Raw genomic sequence first — 24,171 nt, forward strand, 5'->3', positions numbered from 1 at the left:
AGATATGATGTACACATCAACTTAGCTCAAGTTATCAAAGTTGTAAATACAGTGAATTTACTACCTATTAAAGAAATAGTATCTTCTTTCTTCCCTCCTGTTATCTTTTAACAATTGAGAACTAAATTTCAAAAATTAAAAGTGTCCTTTCATTGTTAGTACTGGGTGCATAACCCTATCATACTGGGCATCTTTCCCTTTAGTTATATTAAATCATCACCATTATGTAATCTCATTAAAAGTCTCCATAATGTGTCTGATAGTCTGGCAAAACAGAAATGAGAAATCTTTCCTAAATATTTTACTATATATTTTACAGAAGAAATCAAAACCTGAACTTAACATCAAAAATTTGGGAAAATTACACTGATTTTTAAAAACTTCTAAGGACCTCTTTGAGCATGCAAAGGCTGAAAGCAATCAATAGTAAGAACAATACCACTTCTGAACAGAGATGCATAAGTCAGAGACACAGATGTATCTAGTTAGAAAGCATTTTCTAAGGTATCATATCTGTGACCCTCTACGTCACTCTCTGACAGAGGTTTGTCCTATGGAGTTTAAACATGAAATGCAAATTTGTAAGGTTCACTCATCATCCTACCAATATCCACGGAACAAGAACAGAGAACTAAAGAAGAAGGAAGCAATGGGCTTTCATTTACTGATTCAAATTAGATTATAATTGATGTTTTTAATAAAGATCTGTTTTTCCTTCTAAAGATAATAAGGCTCAGTGCTGAACAGGACAACACGCTATTAGCTTGGCTGTAATAAAACAGCCACAGAAGTTAATGGGAGCTTTCAACAAATAAACAGACTAGAGCTGAATGATAGGTTTTCTGGTGGGTTGCAGAGTTTTTCATTTCGTATCCAATTTACTGTTTCAAACAGAGCCTCGCTTGGTAGAGAACAAAAGGCATTCCTTACAGACTGTTTAGTGAGCTATGGAAGATGTGTTATGGGTTTCAGTCCATACCCTAAAAGCATGCCTACTCTCACACACAAAGACCACTGTTTGTTTGGTTTTAAATAAACTGTTGAGATGACAACGGCAGCAAAGAAGTCAGAAATTGCACTGAGAGGGAGGTTCATCTGAGACACAACTGAGGTGTTGCTCACATTGCCAGAGGCAATATGATCCTCCTATGACTCAGTGACAAGATCTTGTGTACTGTGACCATGCCTGGAGATCTACTCTGTGCTCTTATACAGTAGCTAGACCAACAGACCTAATTTGCTCTGAAAAAGTTGTGCACTTAGGAGATCCAAGGATGAGAGATACTTAAAAGTGTAGTGTGTTTTCTGCAAAGGAAACAAGTAAGTAGCAGGAGAATCCCAAGACAACATGTGTTTCTTATTAAGCACTAAAAGTGGCAAGCGATGTAGATATGCACACAAACTCCATGTGGATATGTCCTCGTCTGACTGTGGGAGTAACACCATTTGATCTTCAAACCCTTGTAAGAGTATGACACTTGTCTGGCACAGTGTAACTCACTGTAGCATCCAGGAACACTGTGCAGAAAACACAATGCTTTAAAGCTAGAATCTCTGTGCAGTTATAAGTGGCATGTGCAATTCTTTTCTCTAGAATCTAAGTAGAATGCTAAGTAAAAAAAAAAGAGAGAGAGAGACAAATCTTTGGACATTTGTACATGTATCACATCTTTTTAAGAAGCATCAGGAGTGGCTCTGCAAGGATGACAAGTTGAGAGCTGTGGGCAACCCCAGCGCAGGCTGTGTCCTCTGTGACAAGGTGCCATCCCACCACCCCGCTGCCCCCAGGCTCAGTCAGGGCAGGGCTGGCAGCCCAGAGGACCATCAGGCAAGGTGAGGTAACAGGCCAGGTGTAGGGACCATTCAGGAAGCCCAGCCAGGACAGCACGACATAGGTCTGGCCACCGACATGCCCACAGGAGAGCTGAGGGCAGGACAGTGTGCCTCCGTTCCAGCCACAATGAGCCCCCAAACCCATGGGCAGGTGCCGGGGGTAGTGGACCTGGTTATGCTATCAGGCAATTAAGGCTTAATAGTGCTCTTAGTGTCTTTAGCCTCTGCTGTACAAAAACTTGTCATCTGCCTGACCCATCCAGTCAAGCCTTCAAGCAGTACTTCTTTAAATTCCAGACATCAAAGGAGAGATACCAGTGCCTCACCTAGAGATTTATTAAAAATCCAAATGGAGAGTGACTGGTATACGCCAAGGAAACAGCCAAACTCAAGAATAACTCAGCAGTCTACCTGACACACAGAGCAATTTTAACAGGAAGAATGTGGATGTCTTGTTAGACATATGATAGAGACTTAGCTATGCTTTTTTTCTGTTACCATTTATGGGGAGAAATTCTTAAATGGGAGATTTCTCAATGCCTAAAGTAGGAAATATTTATAATACCACTTGCAAGGACATTCTGTGTAAGCTTATATATATCTTAGAAATATTTGTGCTTGACATAACATATATTCTTCACTACTGTACGATACATCTGTAAAGTGTGGGCGAAAACATCAAATGGCACACTACAACTTCTGTCATCTTTGTATCTGAAAATAATTTATAAATTGTGTTTGGTTCCTTCATCTCACAAGAAAGACTAAATGAAGTGTCACATAAAGATGACATGCAAGGTATTACAAACCCAAATTTTAGTAGGTTGCTTGGGAACAAAGGATGTAAAAGAAAACTAACCATTTGTGGTTTCTTTAAGAGTCTGAAAGAAAACTAACATGAAGAAAGCCCAAATGGAACAAACACCTTTCTTTTACTCACTCCTTCAACAAGCTAGCAAACATTCTCTAGGCATCTTGGATGAAAACAGATCATTCAGCTTTTTAATACCCAGCAAGTTAGGATATCCCTCCTACTTTTGCAGAGAAACTTAAATCCTTCTTGACAGACTGTTTCATTTCAGTACTTTTCCTTGGGAAGTTGCAGCTTTTCTTTTTTTCTTTTTTCCTTCCTCTCCCTCCCCCACCTTGCCCCTTAAATATACTCTATATACTCATTCAAATATAAGGAGAGTTCTTAAGGAACAGAAAAGGAACTTTATCTTAAAAATGTAAGGTAAGCAGGCTTCCTCCCTTCTCCGAAAGATGAATTCATTGTCCACATCGTATTCTGGATGTCATGGTATCCATGAACCAGAAAAAGCTTACCTCATGGTATGTTTCTGTGGCCCCCATACTGCACACCTGCTGAAGTTCTGACTGAAGAGATAGCCCCTACACATCAAGAATCCATGTGTGAAGAAGTACAGGTAATATGACATCACAGTGAGCGCCATGAGTTTCTGCTACACTTTGGAAACATCGGAGTAGGTAAACGTTCCTGGAGGCATGAGTAGATCCCAGAGTGACTCTGAGTCACAGATATGATATGGGCAATTGCATTCCTGTGTGTCATGCAAGACATCTCTATAGGAAAGGCAAGCATTGTACAAAGCCCTGGCGAGAACTCAGCACTACCACTGGGGACTATTCTTATTCCTCAGGTTCAAGAAGAATCAATTCCATCTGGGATAAAGGCAAATGAAGCCTAAGCAGTTGATCAGGGGCATGGAGGGCTCACAGAAGGAGACAACCAGCAGGAGCAAGACAAGGGCTGAGAGGTCTGCCATCACTTCAACAAAGACATCAAGGGTGAAGACCAAAGGATGAAAAGAACTACTGAAATGCAAGGAAAAAGATGGTCAAGAACAAAAGACAAGTCAGGACTTCTTTCCAAGAGGATTGCCTCAACAAAAAAAGGCTAGTAACATGCCTCTTGGGGCGTTCGTTGGTAAGGAATGGGGAGGAAATCCTGCATGCTGTCTACATCTCTGCAAAATTCATGCAGAGGGAGTCAAAAGCCTTTTTGTTCACCTCTGGCATGCCCACAGCCAAAGGAATGTCTAAGGTATAAATGCCCTTCTTTGCACAGTCTGAATGTACAGGTAAATGTACAGGGATGCTGTACGGGAATTGCGCAAGAATAGTGAGGAGGCTAATTGTAAATATGCTGCAGCTGGGATGTTGAAAAAGCACATACATCACACTAATTGTTTTACTGACCTTGTGTGCTTGACAAGTAGAACCTCTCTGTTAGATAACACAGGCCTGTGAGAAACTCTAAGGCACCTTATCATCTGCTTTCTTGTGAGAAAGAGCACAAGGTTGCCCCTGTTTGAAGCCTTGAAATACAGGCAAATGCAGCAGGCCCAGCGATATTCTACTAGGGCTGAATTCTGCAGTACCTGTGTCCCCGCTTCTGCCACCTATGCCCAGGTGCTTAGGTGCTGCTTTGGAGATCACTAAGTAGGGAGGTAACTAAAATAAAATTTGCTCTTTGCAATTGCATTTGTGGCCTCTGGTTGCTTCTCATGATGAGCCTGTGTTGGTTCACACAGATGCCCAGCAGCTGTGCCCAGTGCCAGGTCACCAAGGGCAGGGACAGCTTCCAGGGCCTCCTGGGCACAGAGACTGCCTCAGGACCAGTACCCCAAATGCCTTCCTCTGAAGCATGGTGCGGGGAGGGGCAGCAGACAAGGCTGCACAGGGGATGCCCCATCACCCCCATGTCACAGTGCCACCACCCGGCAACACAGCAGTCACAATGCCCCAGCACAGGATAAAAGGGACGATCCTCCTGTGTCAGCTGCCAGAGCTGGCCTGGGGGCAGCTTGAAGTCATCTGAGAAGAAGTCCTTGAAGAGCCAGTGGAATCACTTGGAGGGGGCTGAAGGAAAAAGACCAAAGGAAGCTGGATGAGGCTGCTGGAAGTTCTCTGCTGCAAGGCCAGCTTTCAGTGGGGCCACCTTCAAACCTCATCTGATGGACGGAAATCCTTTTCAGCTAGAGTGCAGTGGCAAGACTAAGGGAATGTGTTCTTGAGGAGCAGTGCACAGCTCACCACCCTCATCCCCTGCAGAGCCACGGGCTGCAGCCGTAACAAATGGGATGCAGAGAGGTTGCCAGGGGTCCCAGTGCTTTGGAGAAACCCCTACTCTCCTGCAAGGCTTGAGAAGGATTGTTGCCCCCAAGGATGATCAGGTTGGGGGCATTTGGCCACTCCCAGAAAATGGCTCCACACTGAGGGAGAAAAGGGCTTGGATAACTCCTGAGAGGTATGACCAGTCTGTGGGATGAGGAGGCAGGCCATGCTCACGTGCTCAGGGAACAGTAGATCACCAGCACTGTCTGGGGTTAGGATGGAATTTTCCCCTGGGGGATTTTGCCTTCCTTTGCAGCATTGAGCAAGAATACTTGTCAGGTCTCCTCTGGTCCTTTTTGGCTCAGTTACTGCCTGCTGCTCATGGACCTTACCACTAGTGGACAACCTGGCTGATTTCACTCAAATTAGGTTGAACCACTAAGATATCTGCAACATTTCTTATTTTTAATCGCAGCAGACACAGTTTTGGTAAAGGTGTTTATCTGTTCTTTACTCACACTTTCCCCTTCCCTCTACTGAACTCTAAGAAATGAAAAAGCTTCCATACACATAGTGCGTGACTTGTTAGGAGAAGTCTTTCCTGATCAAAAAATGCATTAATATGCTTTTGAAATTGCAAGGTCTTTGTATTTTCTAACAAATCTGTTTGAGATCACAAAGAATAACTATGTTGTTCTCAAAATTCCCCTAGTTTTCAGCTAAGTGGAAAACCATACTTTGTCTTTTGGACTAGACATCTGTAAGTTTTCTTTCCTTTTTTCCCTAAAGTTAAGAGAATATTTTTGCCACATCATGTATTTGCTTTCTTGCTATGAAACTGTTTTCCAAATTGCTTACAGGAAAATACCATTGCCATGCCATCCTTTCTTATCTGGACTCTAAATGCAGAAAGTTCAGTGTTTTAGGTGTTTCTACATTTATGGAAACATAGGAAAAATCACACTTATTACAAACTAACTGATGGAGGTCTTGCTGAGTATCACAGCCTATGTAGATTCAATTTGGGATTCTGATTACTGATTGTATCAATAATCAGAAAACCAAATTATCATGGCTTCTACAATGCATATAACACAAATGTTTCTCACTCAAGGTTTGTTTCTAAATAATATTAAACTCATTATTAAAGCAATATTCCATTTTAGGAAGAAAGTCAATATTCCTGGAAAAAATATCAATGCCCATTAGACTTCCAGTGACATTTAACGTACTTATCATTTCAAGAGAAGACTAGTGTTTTATTCCCCATTAACTCTGAACAACATTCCAAAACATAGGGTAACATTAATTCACAACAACCTATGAGGCAACAAAGTCTGAGAATTCAGAGGTCAAGGTCTGGTATATTGAAGCTAAGAATTCAAATACTCATTTTGATAAAACCTACAGCACACTGACAATCTAAAATGTACAAATTGTGTACGTTCTTTCTCAGCAGAGTTGCATTCTCTGTGTATTCCAATGCAATTAATACCTCTTCAAGTGACAAGAGTACGTAAGACTGTATTGCTCCTATTGCTTTTACAGAATGAACAGGCAACAGATTGTGAGCTGTATGTTAGTTCCTCCTATGGAATAACTGAAGATTTATAAATAAACCCTTTCCTGTCCAATGGTCTTGAAGGAATGGGGGCTGTACACCTGTACAAGTAAGGACAGTGTTTGCTTGAAGGTGAAATTAAAGAATGGAACTTGTCTCTCATATGAGTGAAACTGGATATAATTAAGATTAATCTTTTAAGTGCAAATTGGACTTTTTTTGATACTGGAAATCATTAGGAGAAGATAAATACAATCAAACAATTTTCTCCTGGCTTTTTCTTAAATCTAACAAAGTTTGTGCAGGAGGTGGTTGGTAGATAGATCATAGTCATGGTACACTCTGTTGCTAATTCCTTTACTGTGTTTCTCTTACATGTAGATTTTAGAGAAAGCATGCACTGAGCTATATATTAAAAACCTGGGACAAAGGAGCCTGGATGATCATTATTTATCCTGATACACAATTTGTAAAGTTATACCACTGTTTTAAAGAAGCCTAAAACTAGATGTATAACTCACAGCCACACAGTGGTGTTACCTGAAGGTCATGATGGAGATGAGAAGTAATGAGGAAAATGAGCTCCTGTCCTCAAAGGCTCCAGGTACCACTTGACAACAGTCTACAGAAACATGTTGCTCTAAGAACTCTGCATGGCAGGTCAGCCTTTGATAGGCTGTAAAAGTGAATTAGTCAGGGATTAAAATTTAGCTGATACAATAAAGCTAGTAAGGATGATACTTACTGATAATTTTAAACCTAGTAATTAATTTTTAAATAACTTTGTAACTGCTTTATCACAGCAAATCATTATTTTGAAGCAAATACATTAATTTATCTTTTTTCTAATGATAAAATTGATTCTCTAGTCTGATATTTGCCAGGCCACAGCATTCCCTCGGCCACTGATTACCTGTTTAACAAAAGAGATCTGTCAGATTTCTAGGATATTTACCATGCAATGAGAGAGACAACTTTCCAGTATTTTTGGTTAATTCACAATTGAGCTCCAGGGACCCAGTTGTAGCTGGATGAAACAAAATATTGTGGAGTAGAGACATCTTTTTCTGTGAATGGCAGCTTAAGCCTCTGACAAATAACAAGACAGTGGACAGAGAGCTTTGAGATTTTGGTGTGTCTTTGAAAGATGAAGAGCCTGCCTGTAATAATGTCCTATTCTGAAAAACAGATTATTAAATGATCTTAGAGGAGCAAATGCACATAAACTCGTTTATACACTGGATAACTAATAAGAATTAAAGTTGTTATTTCAGATTTATTTATTTGAAATTTTTCCTTCAATAACTGGTTATTCTTGGTTAATAGCTTCTACTATGTCTTAGCCCTAGAATACGTATTTCTCTCTCTAGACTAACTCTTGTTTTCACTATCATACTATAAACACATTGTGACCAGACCCGTGCGAAACAAAGCCATTTTGATTCACAAGGATTTCATGCAAACATATTTCTCTGTTTCACTTCATGGAGTTCAGCCCTAGAGTTTGTCTTTGAATTTCAGCTTCAAAGGAACCTAAAACTGCAACCTGAAATTTAGTCAAGGTTGCAAAGCTTTGCCTTGTTTCAGGTCAAAAGCTCACGAAAGTGTTGAATTCCCTGATCAAAGCAAAATCAACTCACTGGGAAAGAAAACTTTAGTAATACACAATTATCTTGTTCCTTTAAGTTCAGCAAAATCCAAACCCATTAAAATAATCAGCTATGGATTTAGAATCCCCACTATCATAGTCTTGACTCCAACATCTTCGAGGAATGCCCTGTTATAATCACCACACAAACATAGATTGAGAAAATAAATATATATTTTACTGTAGAGTATAATACCATTTGTCTTGTGAAATAATCTTACATTTAAGTAAAATGGTACTGGACAAGTGCTAGTTGCAGTTACTCTCCTGCTCCATAGAATCATGACATCTGCTAAATTTTACACCCTTTCACACAACCCGCAATGCTGTTTAAAATTGCTTTCGGGTATTTTTACACCACACACTAGTTACCATTCTAAGTTCCCTCCTCCCCCAGCGTCTCTTTTGTACAGCTTTTGGCACAAACTTCAGGCCTCCAAAGCAAAAGGCAGCACACCAAGAATGTCTGAGTAGACCCGCACACTGCACAAGTAGGAAAGGACTGACAGGGTCAGTACCATTGTAAGTAGAGCCAAGGCCCCAGACCTCAGGGTAGTGTAACTACAATCTCTGGCAAGCTTCAACAAATCCCCTCATTATTTGCAGCTATACCTAATACTGTGAACATGGCTGGAGCATGTTCTTGTAAATACCGATCACTATTTTCGACTCAATAAAGGCAGAGTTAAGGTTGTCTCAGTCTATAGCTTGACGCTGTAATTTCTGGGTTTTGCTCATTTTTATGTCATTAAATTCTATATTCTAGAAAGGTGTAAGACTTCACATATTCTGACAGGATATCTATCAAGTGAATAACTTTCTGCTCACCCTTCTTTTCTAGGAAAGAGGGTTTCTAAAAGTATAGCAATAGTAAAAATACGTAGTAATAATTAAATTTTTATTCTTTAAACACAAACAAGAAACAAAACAAAAGCTTAGCCATCTAAGAAGCTTTTTCAATAACCATCTAAGAAGGTTATTGAAAAATGTGTCTCCTGGTCAGCTGTAATACCATACACCTTATTCATCCCATAGCTAAAGAAAAGACAATATACCCCAAATCCTTCTTTTGATACCAGTCTAGCAGCACCTTTTACTTTCTTTATTGCACTGTTTAATCCATAGAAGGCAGGTGAAAATCCTATTAAGAAAAAATTTCACAGCGCCTTGGATTATTATTTCTTTCCTTTGTAATAAATGTCATTTCAGAAAAGTTATGTCAACCATTTGTCCTTGCTAGTTCTCTTTGGGACTTGAGAAGAAAGCTAAACTATGTTAGGTTATGTCTTAAAAGTTTGTCTGCACAGGCCCAAAGGAGCACAGGCAATGGCAGGAGGGTGAGCCCCAATAATACCCTGCCGGGTGATCCAGCGTCCAGGCATCAGCAACTGTGGAATCTGAGATCCAGGCCCAGCCACTGGGCTGGCCGAGCACCTGAGCTGAACCCTGGGTGGGATCCTGTGTCGGTTTGACTGAAAATGGGTTAATTTTCTTCATGCAGTTAGAAACCTCTCTTTTTCATAGATAGCACACTCATTATTTGGACTTAGTTTGAGAACAAGCAGATAACACCGCAGCACAGAGTTAATGTTTTTAATTGCTCTGGTCTGAGAGCCAAGAGCACTCTGAGCACTCCGCCCACAGGTGTGAGGCATAGAGGAAAAGTAAGAAAAGTAAGTACTGGGTATGTTTTCTGAATCTTCTGGATAATTTAGAATGCATTTCACAGATGAAAATTCCACTTGTGGTGTACAAGAAGGAACAGAAGACACATGCCACTGACTCTGCATACACTGGTCAGAACCTATAAAAAGAGCCACTGTACCTTTTTGTGCTTTAATAGTGTAGGGCATGTGAAGTTCATAAGAAATACTCTTATTTGAGAAACTCACAACAACAGAGTAAATAATCTTATTTTACAGTGGCCAGTAATCAGTATGTGAACACTCTTTGGGATTAGCAATCGGAACAAGCATCTCTCTAGCAGCAGTCAACAGCTTTCCCCAGCAGCTCAGGGCAGATTCACTGTGTCCACCTGAAACTCTGGTGTGCAATTAGTGAGAATGTGTTTGCTCAGTACACCCAACTAATGCAGCTGTACTGCTTTGGTCCCTTCCATGGTGCAGCACAGTGCTATATCTACATAGGGATGCATTTATAATGTAGAGTATGATTAAGCCCACACCTCCTTTCCAAAAAAGTTTCAGGATTTTTACCAACCACAGAGGAAGACTAACTTTTTATCTCAAGCAAAAGACATCAGTGTCTTCCCAACTCTATTGCAACTTCAAAACAGCAGGATGGCTTACAGTTATGACAAGTGGCGCCACTGTATCCGCTCCCATCACAATTGCACTTGAAGCTGTCCCACGTCTGGGTGCATTTGCCACCATGTTCACAGTGGTTGGGCACACACCTGTAAGGGTGAGATGCAAAGACAGAAAGAAAAACCTAAATGAGCATCAAGATTTACACAGAGGTAAATTGTGAGCTACCCAAGCGGTGTATCATGTCCTTGCCTGTTAATTAATCCTTGTTATTTTAGGCAGATTAACAGAATTTATATCTGAACACACAAATGCATAGAAGATGATAAATCAACGCTCTGCTGCCAACCCTTTCATAAACAGCAAAAAAAGGCACAATAAAGGTGGAATACATACACCCATCATAAATTAGGGTACTAAACTATGCAAGACTGGTACTTCGCTGTCAAAACAAAAAGAACACCACCAATCACACCTCTTCCTGCTGTGTAGGTGGTGTCATGCCTCAAGGACTCCAGTCCCACAAGTGACTGAAAGTGAAAGAAAGAATGCCAGTCAGTTGCTATTTATCTTTCTGTTGCCAGCAACGGGATAAAGTGGAGGCAGATCCTGCTGGCTAATGGAAATTACTAATGCTGCATTATTAAAATGAACAATAGGCTTCAGTATAAAAGCTGTAGAAGTTTCTTCTTCACAGGGATTTGTGGCAAGGGTTGTTCACCTTTCCCCCATCCACCTGCTTTTCTTCTCCAGCTACGCTGTTGCTGGAGAGTGGAAGGAATGCAAAAAGAAAAAATGGAACAGAAAAAAAACAAAGTTATAGCAGAACACATTGTTTGAAATATTATCTAAATGTGTTTTCAAAGATTTGAGTTTGGCCAGTTTCTTTTCTATCAAAGATAAAAATGGGAACTATCATGTACTTTCACTTTTGAAACTATTAAATTCCTTTTCTTTGAGAGGGCTTTGAAATACAATTTCAAATAATCTTTTTTTTTTTCTTTTTAAATTTGTTCCAGTCAGACTGAGTACAGGTTCTGCATTTTTTATCAAGAACTAAAGGAGCTTGTCTTTCAGGATGAGCTGGCCAAATCTAATTTATGAACTACATTTCTTATTATGATATTAAAAATAAAAATTAGGAGAACCCCTATTAGACAAACAAATTCAAATATTTTTACAAATGCCATTACAAATCAAGTATGCTTATCTCTGTGATAAATCTGAAGTTCATCACATCATCCTGTGATAGTTAACAATACTCTATTACACAAAACCCAAGGACAGCTTTCCTTTTATATATGGCAATTTATTGAAACTGAAAGTATCTGGGTGAATCTCCTAGAAGCTTCATTCTCATATCTGCTCAAGTTCCCATTAACAGCATTGGCATACATGACTCAACTACAAGAATAACCTATGTCATGATATGCATTAGAGACTTGAACATTGTGCACTTGTATTTATAAAAGATTTTTAGTTTCATGCATGCACAAGTACCTCAGAACATACACAACATAGATGTCTTGCATGCTATATCATCCCAGAGTAGTCAAGGCTACCCATTGTTTCTTTTTCAAAAAGATCAGAAAATACTGGCTTGGTTAAAAATAATGCTTAAAAAATGCTCCCCTAAAGCAAAAAACAAAACATTTAAAATTTTTGTTTTCACAATAAAATACAATGAAACTACCTGAGGTAATTATCACAGTTCAATAAACCATGTTTTAAACATGGTTTAAGCAAATTCATTTAGTTTTGTAAGTGTGGCAGGCTAAATGCCCAGATAGAGCTAATCAGTGGTGATAACTTTCTGTTGTGTTCTCAGTATCACAGAAGACAAACAAGAGCACGTAATAGCACATTCCTAAATGCCCAAACAATTAACAATTTATATGAATCCATATCTGGTGGGTACAAGAGTAGGTAAAGTAGAGAGCAGTGATATTTCAAAACTAATCTCATAAAAGTAACTTTTATTCAAGGATATAAAAATCTACAGAAGTTCCTAAATCTGAGTATGGTTTTGTACTTTTTCCACCCTTTCAAAGTAACTGCTTTTGATGCATTTTCTTCTTCGTTTACATTTGAACACACATTACTTTAAAGGTATTTTTCCAATGGCCAAACTAAATATTTTTCTATGTGAATTCTGCCAGCTATTTAAACAAAGTCTCACACATAATGGCAGCAACTATTTTCACGTTTTAGTGTGGCATAACTCACTGTTACTATACCATAACTAGTAAAGATTCTGCATTACTGACTATATAACTGAGGTAAATGACTTAATCTAGGGAAATATGAAAACCAGATACTTATCTGTACTAACAGAAACAACACTCAGCAGCGAATGATGAGCCCAGCAGCGACCACAGAGCAACCGCACAGCATGTCAGAGCCTTTCACTGGTATGGAGTGGTAACAGAGAGAACAGTTTTGCAAGGTGCAAGCAGGTGGATGACCTGCTCAGCCTGGTAGTAGAGCTGCGAGAAGAGGTGGAAAGGCTGAGAAGTATCAGAGAGCTGGAAAAGGAAATTGACTGGTGGGATCAAGCTCTGGCTGCCCAGGGGCAGGTAAGACTAGCAAGAAACTAAGATAAAGGGATTTCTGTATGCTCCCCTTGCTTGGCTGAGGAGGGCTGTTCAAGGGAAAGGGATGAACGAAAGAAAGTCCGCACTCAGGGTGGCAGGAGAAACACCCCCTACCCATCCCACCTTCCCAGGTGCCTCTCTCCAACAGGCATGAGGCTCAGGATGAGGAATGCAGCAACTTGAGGAATAAGGGGGAATGGAAGCAAGTTCCTGGCTGGTGCAGAAGGAGGATTGTTCCTACTGTGACCACCCCACCCTTCCACCTTCCCTTGTGAAACAGGTATGAGGCCTTGCAAGTGGAACCAAACAACAACACTGGGGGAGGTGGTTCCACCAAGCTTGGAGGTGCCTCAGAGTCAGTCACCCTGCACCCTCCACCGAAACAGCTCCCGCCAAGAAAAAAGGCAGGTTGTGGTTGTAGGAGATTCCCTTCTAAAGGGAACAGAAGGCCCTATATGCAGGCCAGATCCACTTCTCAGTGAAGTCTGCTGCCTCCCTGGGGCCAGGGTTAAAGATGTAAAAGGGAAACTTCCTGCCCTGGTTAGGCCCTCAGACTACTACCTACTAGTAATTTTTCAGGTAGGCTGTGATGAAACTGAAAAGGAAAACTAAACACGATCCAGAGAGACTTCAGGGCCTTGGGACAACTGGTCAAGGGATCAGGAGCACAAGTAGTGCTCTCCATCCCAGCCAGGATTGCTGATAGATAATGGATAGTGGCCTAGTGATCACCTCTGCCATCTCCCTCAGGATGTAACCAGTCTGTATCTTGGATGCATCCAATCTGGCCTCCTGGACGTGTGGGTGTCTAAGTGGTGTAGCAGGTCACTAACCACTTCCCCTTGCATTACTGGGGCTTCATTCTGCTCTCCATCTCTGTCTTCTGTTTCAGGGGGCTGGGTACCTGGAGCACAACTGTTCTGACTATTAAAGACTGAGGCAAAGAAGGCATTTAGTACCTCAGCCTTTCCCTCATCCTCTGTCACTGTGGTTCCCCACACATCTACCAGAAGGTGGAGATTCTCCTGAGTCCTCCTTTTGTTGCTGATACATTTACAGAAACATTTCTTATTGCCTTTTACAGCAGTAGTCAGACCCAGCTCTAGTTGGGCTTTGGCCCTTCTAATTTTCCCCCTGCATAACCTCACAGAATTCTTGTATTCCTCTTGAGTAGCCTGCTCCTCCTTCCAAAGGTTATAAATTGTCTTTTTATTCCTAAGTTCCACCCACAGCTCTCTACAGCCAGGCCGGCCTTCTTACCCACCTGCCCGCCTTCCGGCACATGGGGACAGCCTGCTCCTGCACCTCTAAGATTTGTTCTTGAAGAGAGACCAGCCTTCCTGTACTCCTTAGTCCTCCAGGACTGCCTCCCAAGGGACTCTGCAACCAGCCAGAACAGATCAAAGTCTGCCCTTCAGAAGTCCAAGGTGGCAGTTCTGCTGACCACTCATCTAACTTCTCCAAGAACAGAAAACTCTACCATCCTAAGTAATGACTATTCCTTCATTTCTTTGTTATTTGCTGATTTATTAGCAATATTTAATCAGTAATATTCACGATATTCCTCAATAATAACTGTTATAGATATTGTTGCCTCATTTTCAGCTGTGGTAGGAGGCAACCCATAGACTTTCACCTTTTACCTTAAGTACTGTAACTATCCTATAGAATGCATATTTTTTTCCAGTCCTCAACAACAAAGGCCAAAGAAAAAGTCCCAATTTCTATTCCTAAATAAAACCCATACCATTCCCTTCATTTTCCTCTGATGTTCAACAATACCCTCCTTCTTAAAAGTATATATGGTATTTCTACGAAACACCACTTGGAAAAGTGGCCTCTTTTATGCTTTACCTGTAGCCAAGCTATTTGTAACAAATCTGTTTTAATCAACTGTTGTTTTAAAACTACAGATTGAAACTTTGACCTTCCAGCAGGATGAGAAAAAACTGTATATTAGAAGTTCTTCCTCACTATCTGCCCAGATATACCTAGCACAAGGAATACAAATGGCCTATCCATGCACTGAAGGTTTAACATTGCCTGAAGCTTTAATATTTCCTCAGAGATGCCATACACAAATATCTAGTAAACCACTAAGTTTCACCACACCTCTAGACTGTCCAAGAGAGAAAACTGAGAACAGGATGCTCACATAGTCTGCAGGAAACACTGTCTTCTCCCAAACGCATCTTTGGAGCAACCAAGAACAGCACTATGGTTCAGACATATTTCACTGTCAATCAGGCTACTTCTACCTGTCATCTTTACTAAGGGTCCTCCCCCATCAATAATGAATATATAGATGTCAGATCATAGTGAATGGTCTGTGAATCCCAAGGAAATATGGCAACTAGAAGTACTGGCCTAAGTTCCCCCTGCCAGAAACATAGGGGACTGCCTGTGCCAAATGAACTGGGACCAATAAGATGTTTCTTCCGCATGAAGATATGAAATTGTGAGAAGCTGCTCTTTTGAGGACTGTAGATTATAAACAGAAAATATTTTGAGAAACTAGACTGAAATACAAGACAATATAACTAGAACATAAGAGAAGTCCAACGTGGAGGTAGGAATGACCAAGGCATGGACAGAAGAGTCTGGCCAGACAGCAATTTCACAAAAAGGGATCTAGGGAATTCCATATACGGTACAGTGATACTAAGTGAACCTACCCAACTATTGCCAACAAGAAAAAACAAAAAAAGAAGCAAAAGAAAAGGGATCTCATAATGTGGATGTAAGCAGGAGAGTGATATGAAAGACCCATGAAGAAATCCTCACACCGTATTCAGCAGATCTAAGCAAGGACTAATTTTCAACTGTACAAAAAGTTGTTGGAAACAGGAAGGTTACAAACTGTTATAAATGTCCTCAGGGAATGGGTCTTTGCAACAAGGTTCTTTAGTGGTAAAAGGTATTCCAAGAACAACTCAAAATAACATACATCACGTATTACTCAAAAATATTTGGTCCTGCCTGAGGGTAGGAGAACAGCCTCAGAGACTTTCCCAGACTCCTTTCTAATCTAGATATTTTCATCCCATAAAAACGAGAAAGCATTACTTTCAGTCTCTTAATTTCTCATTATATGATTACATTTTCCTAGTGGTGTGACTGCTATTTAACCTCTGTGAGTCAACAGGTTTTGGTCACTACCTCAGTCTTTTTAGAGGCCCATACTCTCCCAGGGCAGTGATGTTTAATACATTAACTAGCTTCCCAAGACAAATTGTGCCCAAGGTGTACAGTTATTGACTCCAGCTCTCAAGGTTAGAGTTCATTTGTGCAGGAAGTCAAACAGGCAGATGGCCACACACAGACTGTTGAATAGAAGTCCTCCAGGACTGAAGAACCATCACAAATCTCACTATTCTCTGCTGTATAACACAGACTTTTCCCTTTGATCCCTGCCTTTTCCCTTCTCTTCCTGTTTGCCCTTCACTCTGCCCATCGCTAGCGTAAGTGCAAAATACAGCTTGTGTGTAGACATAACCTAAACTAACCCTCTGCATATATAAATTAGAAACAACCACGCCAAGAATCACTACCAAAACATTCACCTGTGCAATTACTCCTCTACGTGAGAGGTCAAAAGAAGGAATGAACTACACACAAGTGATATTTGTCATGTACTGCTCACTACTGTTCTGAAAATAACTCAATGCTACAGCGATAATGACAGCATGAATATTTCTGTAGACCTGAACAGAACGTTAAAGGCTTTTTGCAATGGAAAATAAGCTGGGTTGAAGTATTCTTAGCATGAATTTAAATATTTTCCTTCTCATCATCAAATTCCTACCTAATCATGTTCCTGCTTACACCTCACCTCTCATTTTTCTCCCAAATTGTTTCTGTTTTGCTTTTTTGTCCATTGCTCTGCCTCAGAACTAACCACCATCAGTTTGTTTTGATTGGTCTTACAGTACTTTTCCATTAGTTGCCATTTTTATTGTCTCCAAATATCTCTTTAAAATCCATACCCTTTATCACATTTTCTTGCAAAGATCCTTTAGAATGCATACTACTATCCTTGTTGAGTACAATGTTCTGTCACTATTGACCTTCATTTACACCCACAAAAGACTATTAAAAGATGCTTAAAAATCAACTTTTTTTTTTACAATACAGGGCTATCTGACCACTCAAGAAGACCATGACAGATTATAATTTGTAAGAGCAATAAATAATGCTTTCATCTGGTAGTCTGAATCACTAAATATTAATGTATGTAGCTTACATAAAAGACCTGCTGTAAACTAGTAACAACAATCACAAAAATATTCTAAATGTATGCATCTGTTTGCAATGATATTGCCCTTTAATAAGCAATAGAACACATCCTACTCATCATGGTAAAAATAGTACTGCACAATAAGATAATCCAATTAAGGACACATTGCTATTGTACAGCCCTACTGTACGAACAACAAACTAAAATCACCCATTTCACAGAGAGTCCCAAATTTTCAGAGTGTCCTAAATAAAACTAAAAACAGCTGGTCTGACCTTTAAGATTATTTCTTACAACGTAACAAGTGTTCTAAGTGACTTTGAGATTTTCACCAACAGGATTTGGATCTCATATGCAAGGCAACAGAAAGGGCAGATGGGAGGGACTGTAAAATTAATTCAGATTTGCAATAATTCCCAAACTAGTTTCATTTGCTGCTGACTTCTACCCTAATTGTGCACAGATGCATATAATTAACAATGGCAGACTAAACAATCCTTCCTGAGCCAAGAAGGACTTACCCTTTTGTTATCACTTACTGTAATACAAGGCCTTCATGTTTCCTTGGTGAACATTATCACACTTTTTCTGTCATGAGAATAAAACAAAATGCTTTGCACTTTTAAAGACTGTGATTTACAAAGAGCAAATCAATATTAAAATATGCAGTGACATTTGGTTAAGCAAAGTTCCTTTAGGGCATATTCCTAGAAAAGGCTGCCAAACAGTTGTTTAATGTTATCTTCAGACCAATAAGGTGCTATTCTAAGCTGTTTGCATTAGATTAATGAAGGACTAATGCATAAATAAAAATACCACAGTTAACTCATTTGGATCAAGAGATCCTCTTGGATTTATGCAGTTTTTAATTTGTATATGGCAGAGTAGAGTTGTATTATGCCTTTCTTCTCCACGGCTTTTTATTTCCAGACCACAAATTAGCTCCTTAAAATGAAATTATGCTGGTTCCACTTTAGCAATCACAGGAGCTGGACAACCCATTTTTCTGCATTTGTTGCAGAAAACCTCCTGCACCTGTTATGCATAACTTAGGATCTATGGTGGCTGATGTCTGAGCACCTATTGAACAGCCCGATCCGAACTGTTGCCACTTTTGCTGAAGCCAAGCAGGCGTGGGTGAATCTACTGCATCTTCTAACAAGAGGGAATTTCCCAGCCCTGGTATCCCTTCTGTCAGCTCCTAGCACTTGCTTCATGTTAACAGGAGCTGTGGCAGGAGGAGATGGTGTATTGGGCACCACTTGCTTAGCTGTCCATCTTCTCTGGAGTGGTATGGGGAGGAACAACAAAATAAACTAGCTGGAAATAGCCCAAGCTGCAAACTGGACTATGCTGTGATAATCTTACAGAGGCAGAGGATAAAACCACAAATTCATTAAAAAAATCAGGCTGGATTAAAAAGAGAATTTCTGTTGCACAATGCTTTTACTCAGCAAACGCAGAGCCTTATCTTCAGCTGATGGAAAAAGCACATCTACATCTATCTTAAATACTGTCTTAAGTCTGTCTGAAAACAAAAGGAAGAATAAACTGTTATGGAAGGCCAGCTTCTAAATATGACCTATCTCCCATGGGGTTTTATTTAACTTTCTTCACTACCCTGTGAAGAGCTTTGCCAAGTTAGCAACTAGGTTAAGGATTTCTAGAGCAGATGAGAGCTACTCTGTGTAACATGATTTTGGATTGGTGTATTTGAGTTTATTATTTACACAACCACGTAGAAGTGGCAGTTAGTCACTAACCTAACTTTGCCAATGTGGCACACTTCAGCCCTCTTGGGGATATGAGAAGATGTGTTAAGCACTGAGGAACCCTAGAAGAATCTCATGGGTTTTTCTCACTAGGTTTCTGAAGAAATCTCTAAATCTTTTCAAGTATTGCCCTGTTCAAAATCTGGCTGGATTAACTTTGTATTCATGTAATCACCTCTCTTTTGCTATTTCAAATAGATAAAGAACATACTGGCTCGCCTTGAGAACAAACCATAAAATTGATTCTTTGATGTCTTGTTAATTATTTATTACTTCTGCATTTTACAACTTGAATCAAATACAGCTCCTGAGATTTTATGACACGAACTTCACTTTATAATCAATGTTAGACAATTGGAAAAAGTTTCTCATGTTCTTTAGAAGATTATAATTATCAGAGCACATAGACCAGTGAGCAGCCTATATAATACAGAACAGTGACTACTATATTCCCCTCTAATAAATGTGAGTTAAAATGCCTTGAATCACCAGGAAAATACACAATTTTATAGAGCTTTTTTTTAAATGAGTTTACTCCTAAATTTATCTTTTTGGGGAATAAAGAAACTGATGATTAGAAATCTTTATGTTTCTTCCTGTAATGTAAAGAATTACTCAGTAATAAAGATGATTATACAACTAATAGGTGATATTTTATTACAAGCTCCTTTCTGCATCAATCAGAACTGGGCATGGGCCACCACTCCTTGGTGCTCACCATAACAGATCTCACCTCTTGCTGTACTTATTTTGGTCCCTAGTGTCTCAACCAGGGACAACAGCTATCTCATGTTCATCTTCAAACAGGTGATAAAAATCCTGATGCATCATATGCTAAAAGCACAACTTATTAAATATGTCTTGCTTTGCATATTTATAGTACATGAATCACCTGGATGATCATGAAGCTATAAGACACCATCAACTACTATTGATGTAAGTATGGTCTTGGCTTAGCATCCTATTTTACCAGCCTGGCTGTGACATAATGAGATTGAGCCATATTTCATACCTGGTAGGTTTTGAGTTGAACATATTGAAAGTCAATGTCCCAGCTGTTATTATGGTATTGTTTAAAGGAAAATTGAGGTAAAACATGATTTAGCGCTACTAAAAAGTGATGCTGATCATGTAAAGTGCAGATTGCCTACGTGATTTTATCTAAAAATTACTGTAAAAAAGCTGGTACTCCTAAACACAACAGCAAGTGTTATTTTACTTGCCTGGCATGAATGAGTTCTGATTCATCTAAAACACTGTAATTTTGTATTTTACTCCTTACCATCATCACTGTCAGGAATCTGGCCACTTTCTTCACTGTGATAGACACAATCTGGAAGTTCCCCTACAAGCACTGATTTGGAGGCAAAGCTAGGATAAGCCCTGATGTCTTGACAGAAACTGTGCATCTTGCATTAACGTTTACATTGTAAATTGTTAATTCCAGTGGATGGTTCCAGTAACCATATGACCAGGAGAGTCTGCTCTGTAAGCATTGTAGAAAACACTTTCGGCTTAAGCAGTGAAGGTTTTTCCCCTTCAAAACAAAAATATGATCTTGGCAGTAATGCAAAACACATAGTCTATGCAATGAAGCGAACGTGAAATGGAAGTTAATGTTTCTGAGACACTTATTAATGACAACTGGTATAAATGCCAGTGTCATTATTAAATCCCTAGCAGAACACGTAAGCCAAGGACACTTATTTCTTCGGCGTTTGAAAGAAATGCAAACCTTCCTTATTTCTTGGTAGAGCAAAAATAAACCTACCAAGACTTTCAGTTATCCCACTGTACCATAGAGGAGCAGCTGAGGTCAGCATGCTTTTCTTGCTTATCGTGCTTGCAGACTCCTAGTTTGCTAAATATTGGCAAGGACATATAGACAAAGTTATCTGAGACATGAATTGAAATTTGACTTGGATCAATCATGAATGAATCAGATGTAGATGGCATTCACACACAATTTATTTATTTCACATGGAACACTTTTCCTGAGCTGATCCATACAACCACAAGCCTTAAAGATAATTCATTAGAGGCAATATAATGTTCATATTCACTTTTAACCCTGTCTCCTTTCTCTATTCACACTTCTCATTGCTTTAGTTTGCAATATTTTTGGATCAGAAAAAAAGGATTTTTATTTATATTTGCACAGGATGTTATCACAGTAGAATTTCCTCCTTATTATTGCAGTCATTGGGAACAACAATGATAATAAATAGTAACAGAGAAATGAGTTATTTCTCCTGCAGATCATCATGGAGTATATTCATATCACTTGCTAAACACTACACAATCTGCTTTTTTTCCTTTATTGTGACAATTCTGCCATCTACCATAACCAGCAGTATGCTCAGCTAAAATATCGTGTATGAAATATGAAGCACATGGGTTCAACTGACTTATCTCCGTGTCCTTTGTGTGTGTACTTAGTGCACATCAGTATTTTATTCTTTTATAGAAGCCCTATAACATTTTTATAAATTGTAATACAATGAGTGTTGTACTCTAAAGACATTGAAAGCAAGGATGTGCCAATGAATTAGCAGCTCTGCTGCAGTGCAGTCACAGCACTGTGATAAATACACTACTACAATGCTCTCCTCACAACCTATTATTCAATTAATTTTCAATTTGCTGAAAACAGATATGTACAGTAAGTAATAAACAACTCATTTATTACCTAGAACTTGTGTAATGGACTGTTTCAAAGCCAAAAGGCTTACTGCTGAAGTAACAAATAGGTGAGAGTACATGCATGTATGTGCGTGTTCAATGTAGATAAACATACACACAGGCTTTTTCCAAGAAGGATGACAATTTCAAGCTTCTGAAAACGGCCATCACTTTCAATAAAATAATTTATATTGAGAGCAAAACTGTTTTTAAGAAAAATGTATCTATGAGGATACAACTGTTTTAGTAACAGGTACTTGACTGTAAAACCTGTAATGACATGATGCTCGTATGCTCAATTTTAATTACGAATAGCTCATTGCTGGGCATCTGTTATTCTCCTTGTGTCTCCTAGGAGTCTTGTGATTGCCATGTAAAAAAATGGATAGATTATAATTTCGAGTAGTTTAGAGGCTCTTGATTCTATTTTTCTGATTTTTAAGCACTGCAATTTGAGCACCATATTTCAGGCTCTGTCAGTATTTCAGTTTATTATAAGCTTTGATTTCTCAAGAGTTTATATTTCAGTTACAAAAATTTACTCCAGAAATTCAGCACGCAAAGCATAAGCCAGAAAGGAAATAAACAGTAGCATACTGCCGGCACTGATTCTGAAACAGCTCATGCAACTGGCTTACCATTTAGTATTCCAGGAGAGTAAGGACAGGCTGGTAGATAGTTTCAGAGGTTTTATTTTAAACAGAAGAGGAAAAGAAGGAAAAATCCTTACACAATATTTTGCTTTTGCTTTCCAGATACTTCGTCATGAAATTTTTGACACTTGAAACAGACTGTTCAAGAGGAAAGGGCCAGATTTGATTAATATCTCAACTTGAACAAATGTTGGAAAACATGTTGAAATTTTTGAAATGTGTCATTTGACATGTTCAAACTGAAGAGTGTATTTTTTTTTCCTCAAAATGTAAGTTAAAATATACTATATGCATTACACTCTACCAAGTCAAATAATAATACCTTCCGCGCTCTATTTCAAACTGAAAATATAGGTCCAAATATTTTCCTGAGGGAGCAATGGGTTGGAGCAGTTGAGAGGGGCATTATGCAAGAAAATTGTTGAAAGAACTGGGAATAAGAGAGTAGCCTGAAAGTCAGCAGATCTGACATGGGAGCAATTCAGACTGGTTGTGCACCACTGGGTGCATCAATGATATGAAAGAAATGTAATACAAAAAAAAACCCAAAAAACCCCATATCGGATACAGAGAGAAACTGTATATAGAAGACAAAACTGCGAGTGAACAAAATGAAGAGAAAATAAAATGTTTAATCAAAAGTGTGATAACTGTGGGGGCCTTTTTGACTTTTTCATGGATATCTGCTAAAGTCTTTTGTTTACCTTATATCCAAAGAGATGTGTTGCTATATGTACAGAAGAAGAAGGAACCATGCTCACTGCTGCAAAAATGAGAAATATTTTCATTGTTTAACTGTTTACAAAGTGCCAGCTATATGATAAACATAGTGCAAGTCTTGCATAAAAATTCCTTTTTAGCCAACAGCTTTGATAAAAAATACTACAGAATTAGCCCTGAAAATAAAAACATGTAGTTGATCTATTCCATTCACTTATTAGAACCAGTTTATGCTTTATGTTCAATATTAGTGAGATAAAACATACCTGATTACAAAGTATTAATCACTACATGTACAGTTTTTTGCAAGACATGTGTCTGCTCAAGTAAAAATAAATCATCAGTCATCACTATTTACACTTCATTACAATATGGACACAAATATCAAGATTAATGTAATATAAGATTAAATTAGCTAATGGTATGCATTACTAAGATAATAATCCAAGAGCAATAATAAATAAATAAGATTGTTATATACATAGTGTGGACCTTGCAGTAATGAAAGCCTTATTAAATCCTTGAGGTGATAGCTGGTTATTTGCTCTTCAGTAGAACAGACTTCCTCAGTCTTTTGCTCACTATACATTAAACAGAATGGATAACTGGTTTAGTTTATTATCCTTAAGCATATAGGTTGTACATTTCATTAATGGCCTTACTTACAAAGACCTGTTTTTTCTCCTAAAACTTTGTTCTGTCTAGTTAGTGCTCACCCCTTAACTTTAGCTCATTGAAAACATGTTGGCAATTCCTGTTACTTCATCTCCCTGATATACAAGAGATTGGAAAGAAATGCTGAAATTACATCCTCCTGTGGTCTTTTCTTACTAAACGTTGCTGCTAGCAAGACCTTTGTAGCTCTTTCCTCTTTCCTTAATGATGCAGCAGGTAATGTAAGAGTGATCAGCGAAGAGCAGGGGTATCCCAGATGTTCAGTCATGCCTATGCTGAGCTGTAGTTAGAAAATAATTTTTATGGTAAACTGTAACAAAGGCTTGCAATAATCTCTGGTCAGGCACCACAGGTATGCATACCTGACCCTTTTTTCTCCCCTTCCTTTACCTACAATGTTTTGACTCTGTACTTTCAGTCTCATGTGAAAATGTGCCCCACATTCTTCCCA

The 24,171-nt window shown here is 39.0% G+C and overlaps 1 protein-coding gene across 1 annotated transcript in view; it reads right to left on the minus strand.

Moving 5' to 3' along the window:
* Nucleotides 1-24,171, minus strand: part of CNTNAP2 (contactin associated protein 2) — a gene marked incomplete at its 5' end in the record, with an annotated part of 1,159,740 nt that overhangs the window by 400,729 nt on the left and 734,840 nt on the right. The window contains one exon of the mRNA XM_082045698.1: nucleotides 10,430-10,536. Coding sequence (XP_081901824.1) covers nucleotides 10,430-10,536 — 107 coding nt within the window. The remainder of the gene's footprint in view (nucleotides 1-10,429; nucleotides 10,537-24,171) is intronic.

The sequence above is a fragment of the Streptopelia decaocto genome, assembly GCF_964273445.1.
Source record: "Streptopelia decaocto genome assembly, chromosome: 2".
In the NCBI taxonomy this organism is placed as follows: domain Eukaryota; kingdom Metazoa; phylum Chordata; class Aves; order Columbiformes; family Columbidae; genus Streptopelia; species Streptopelia decaocto.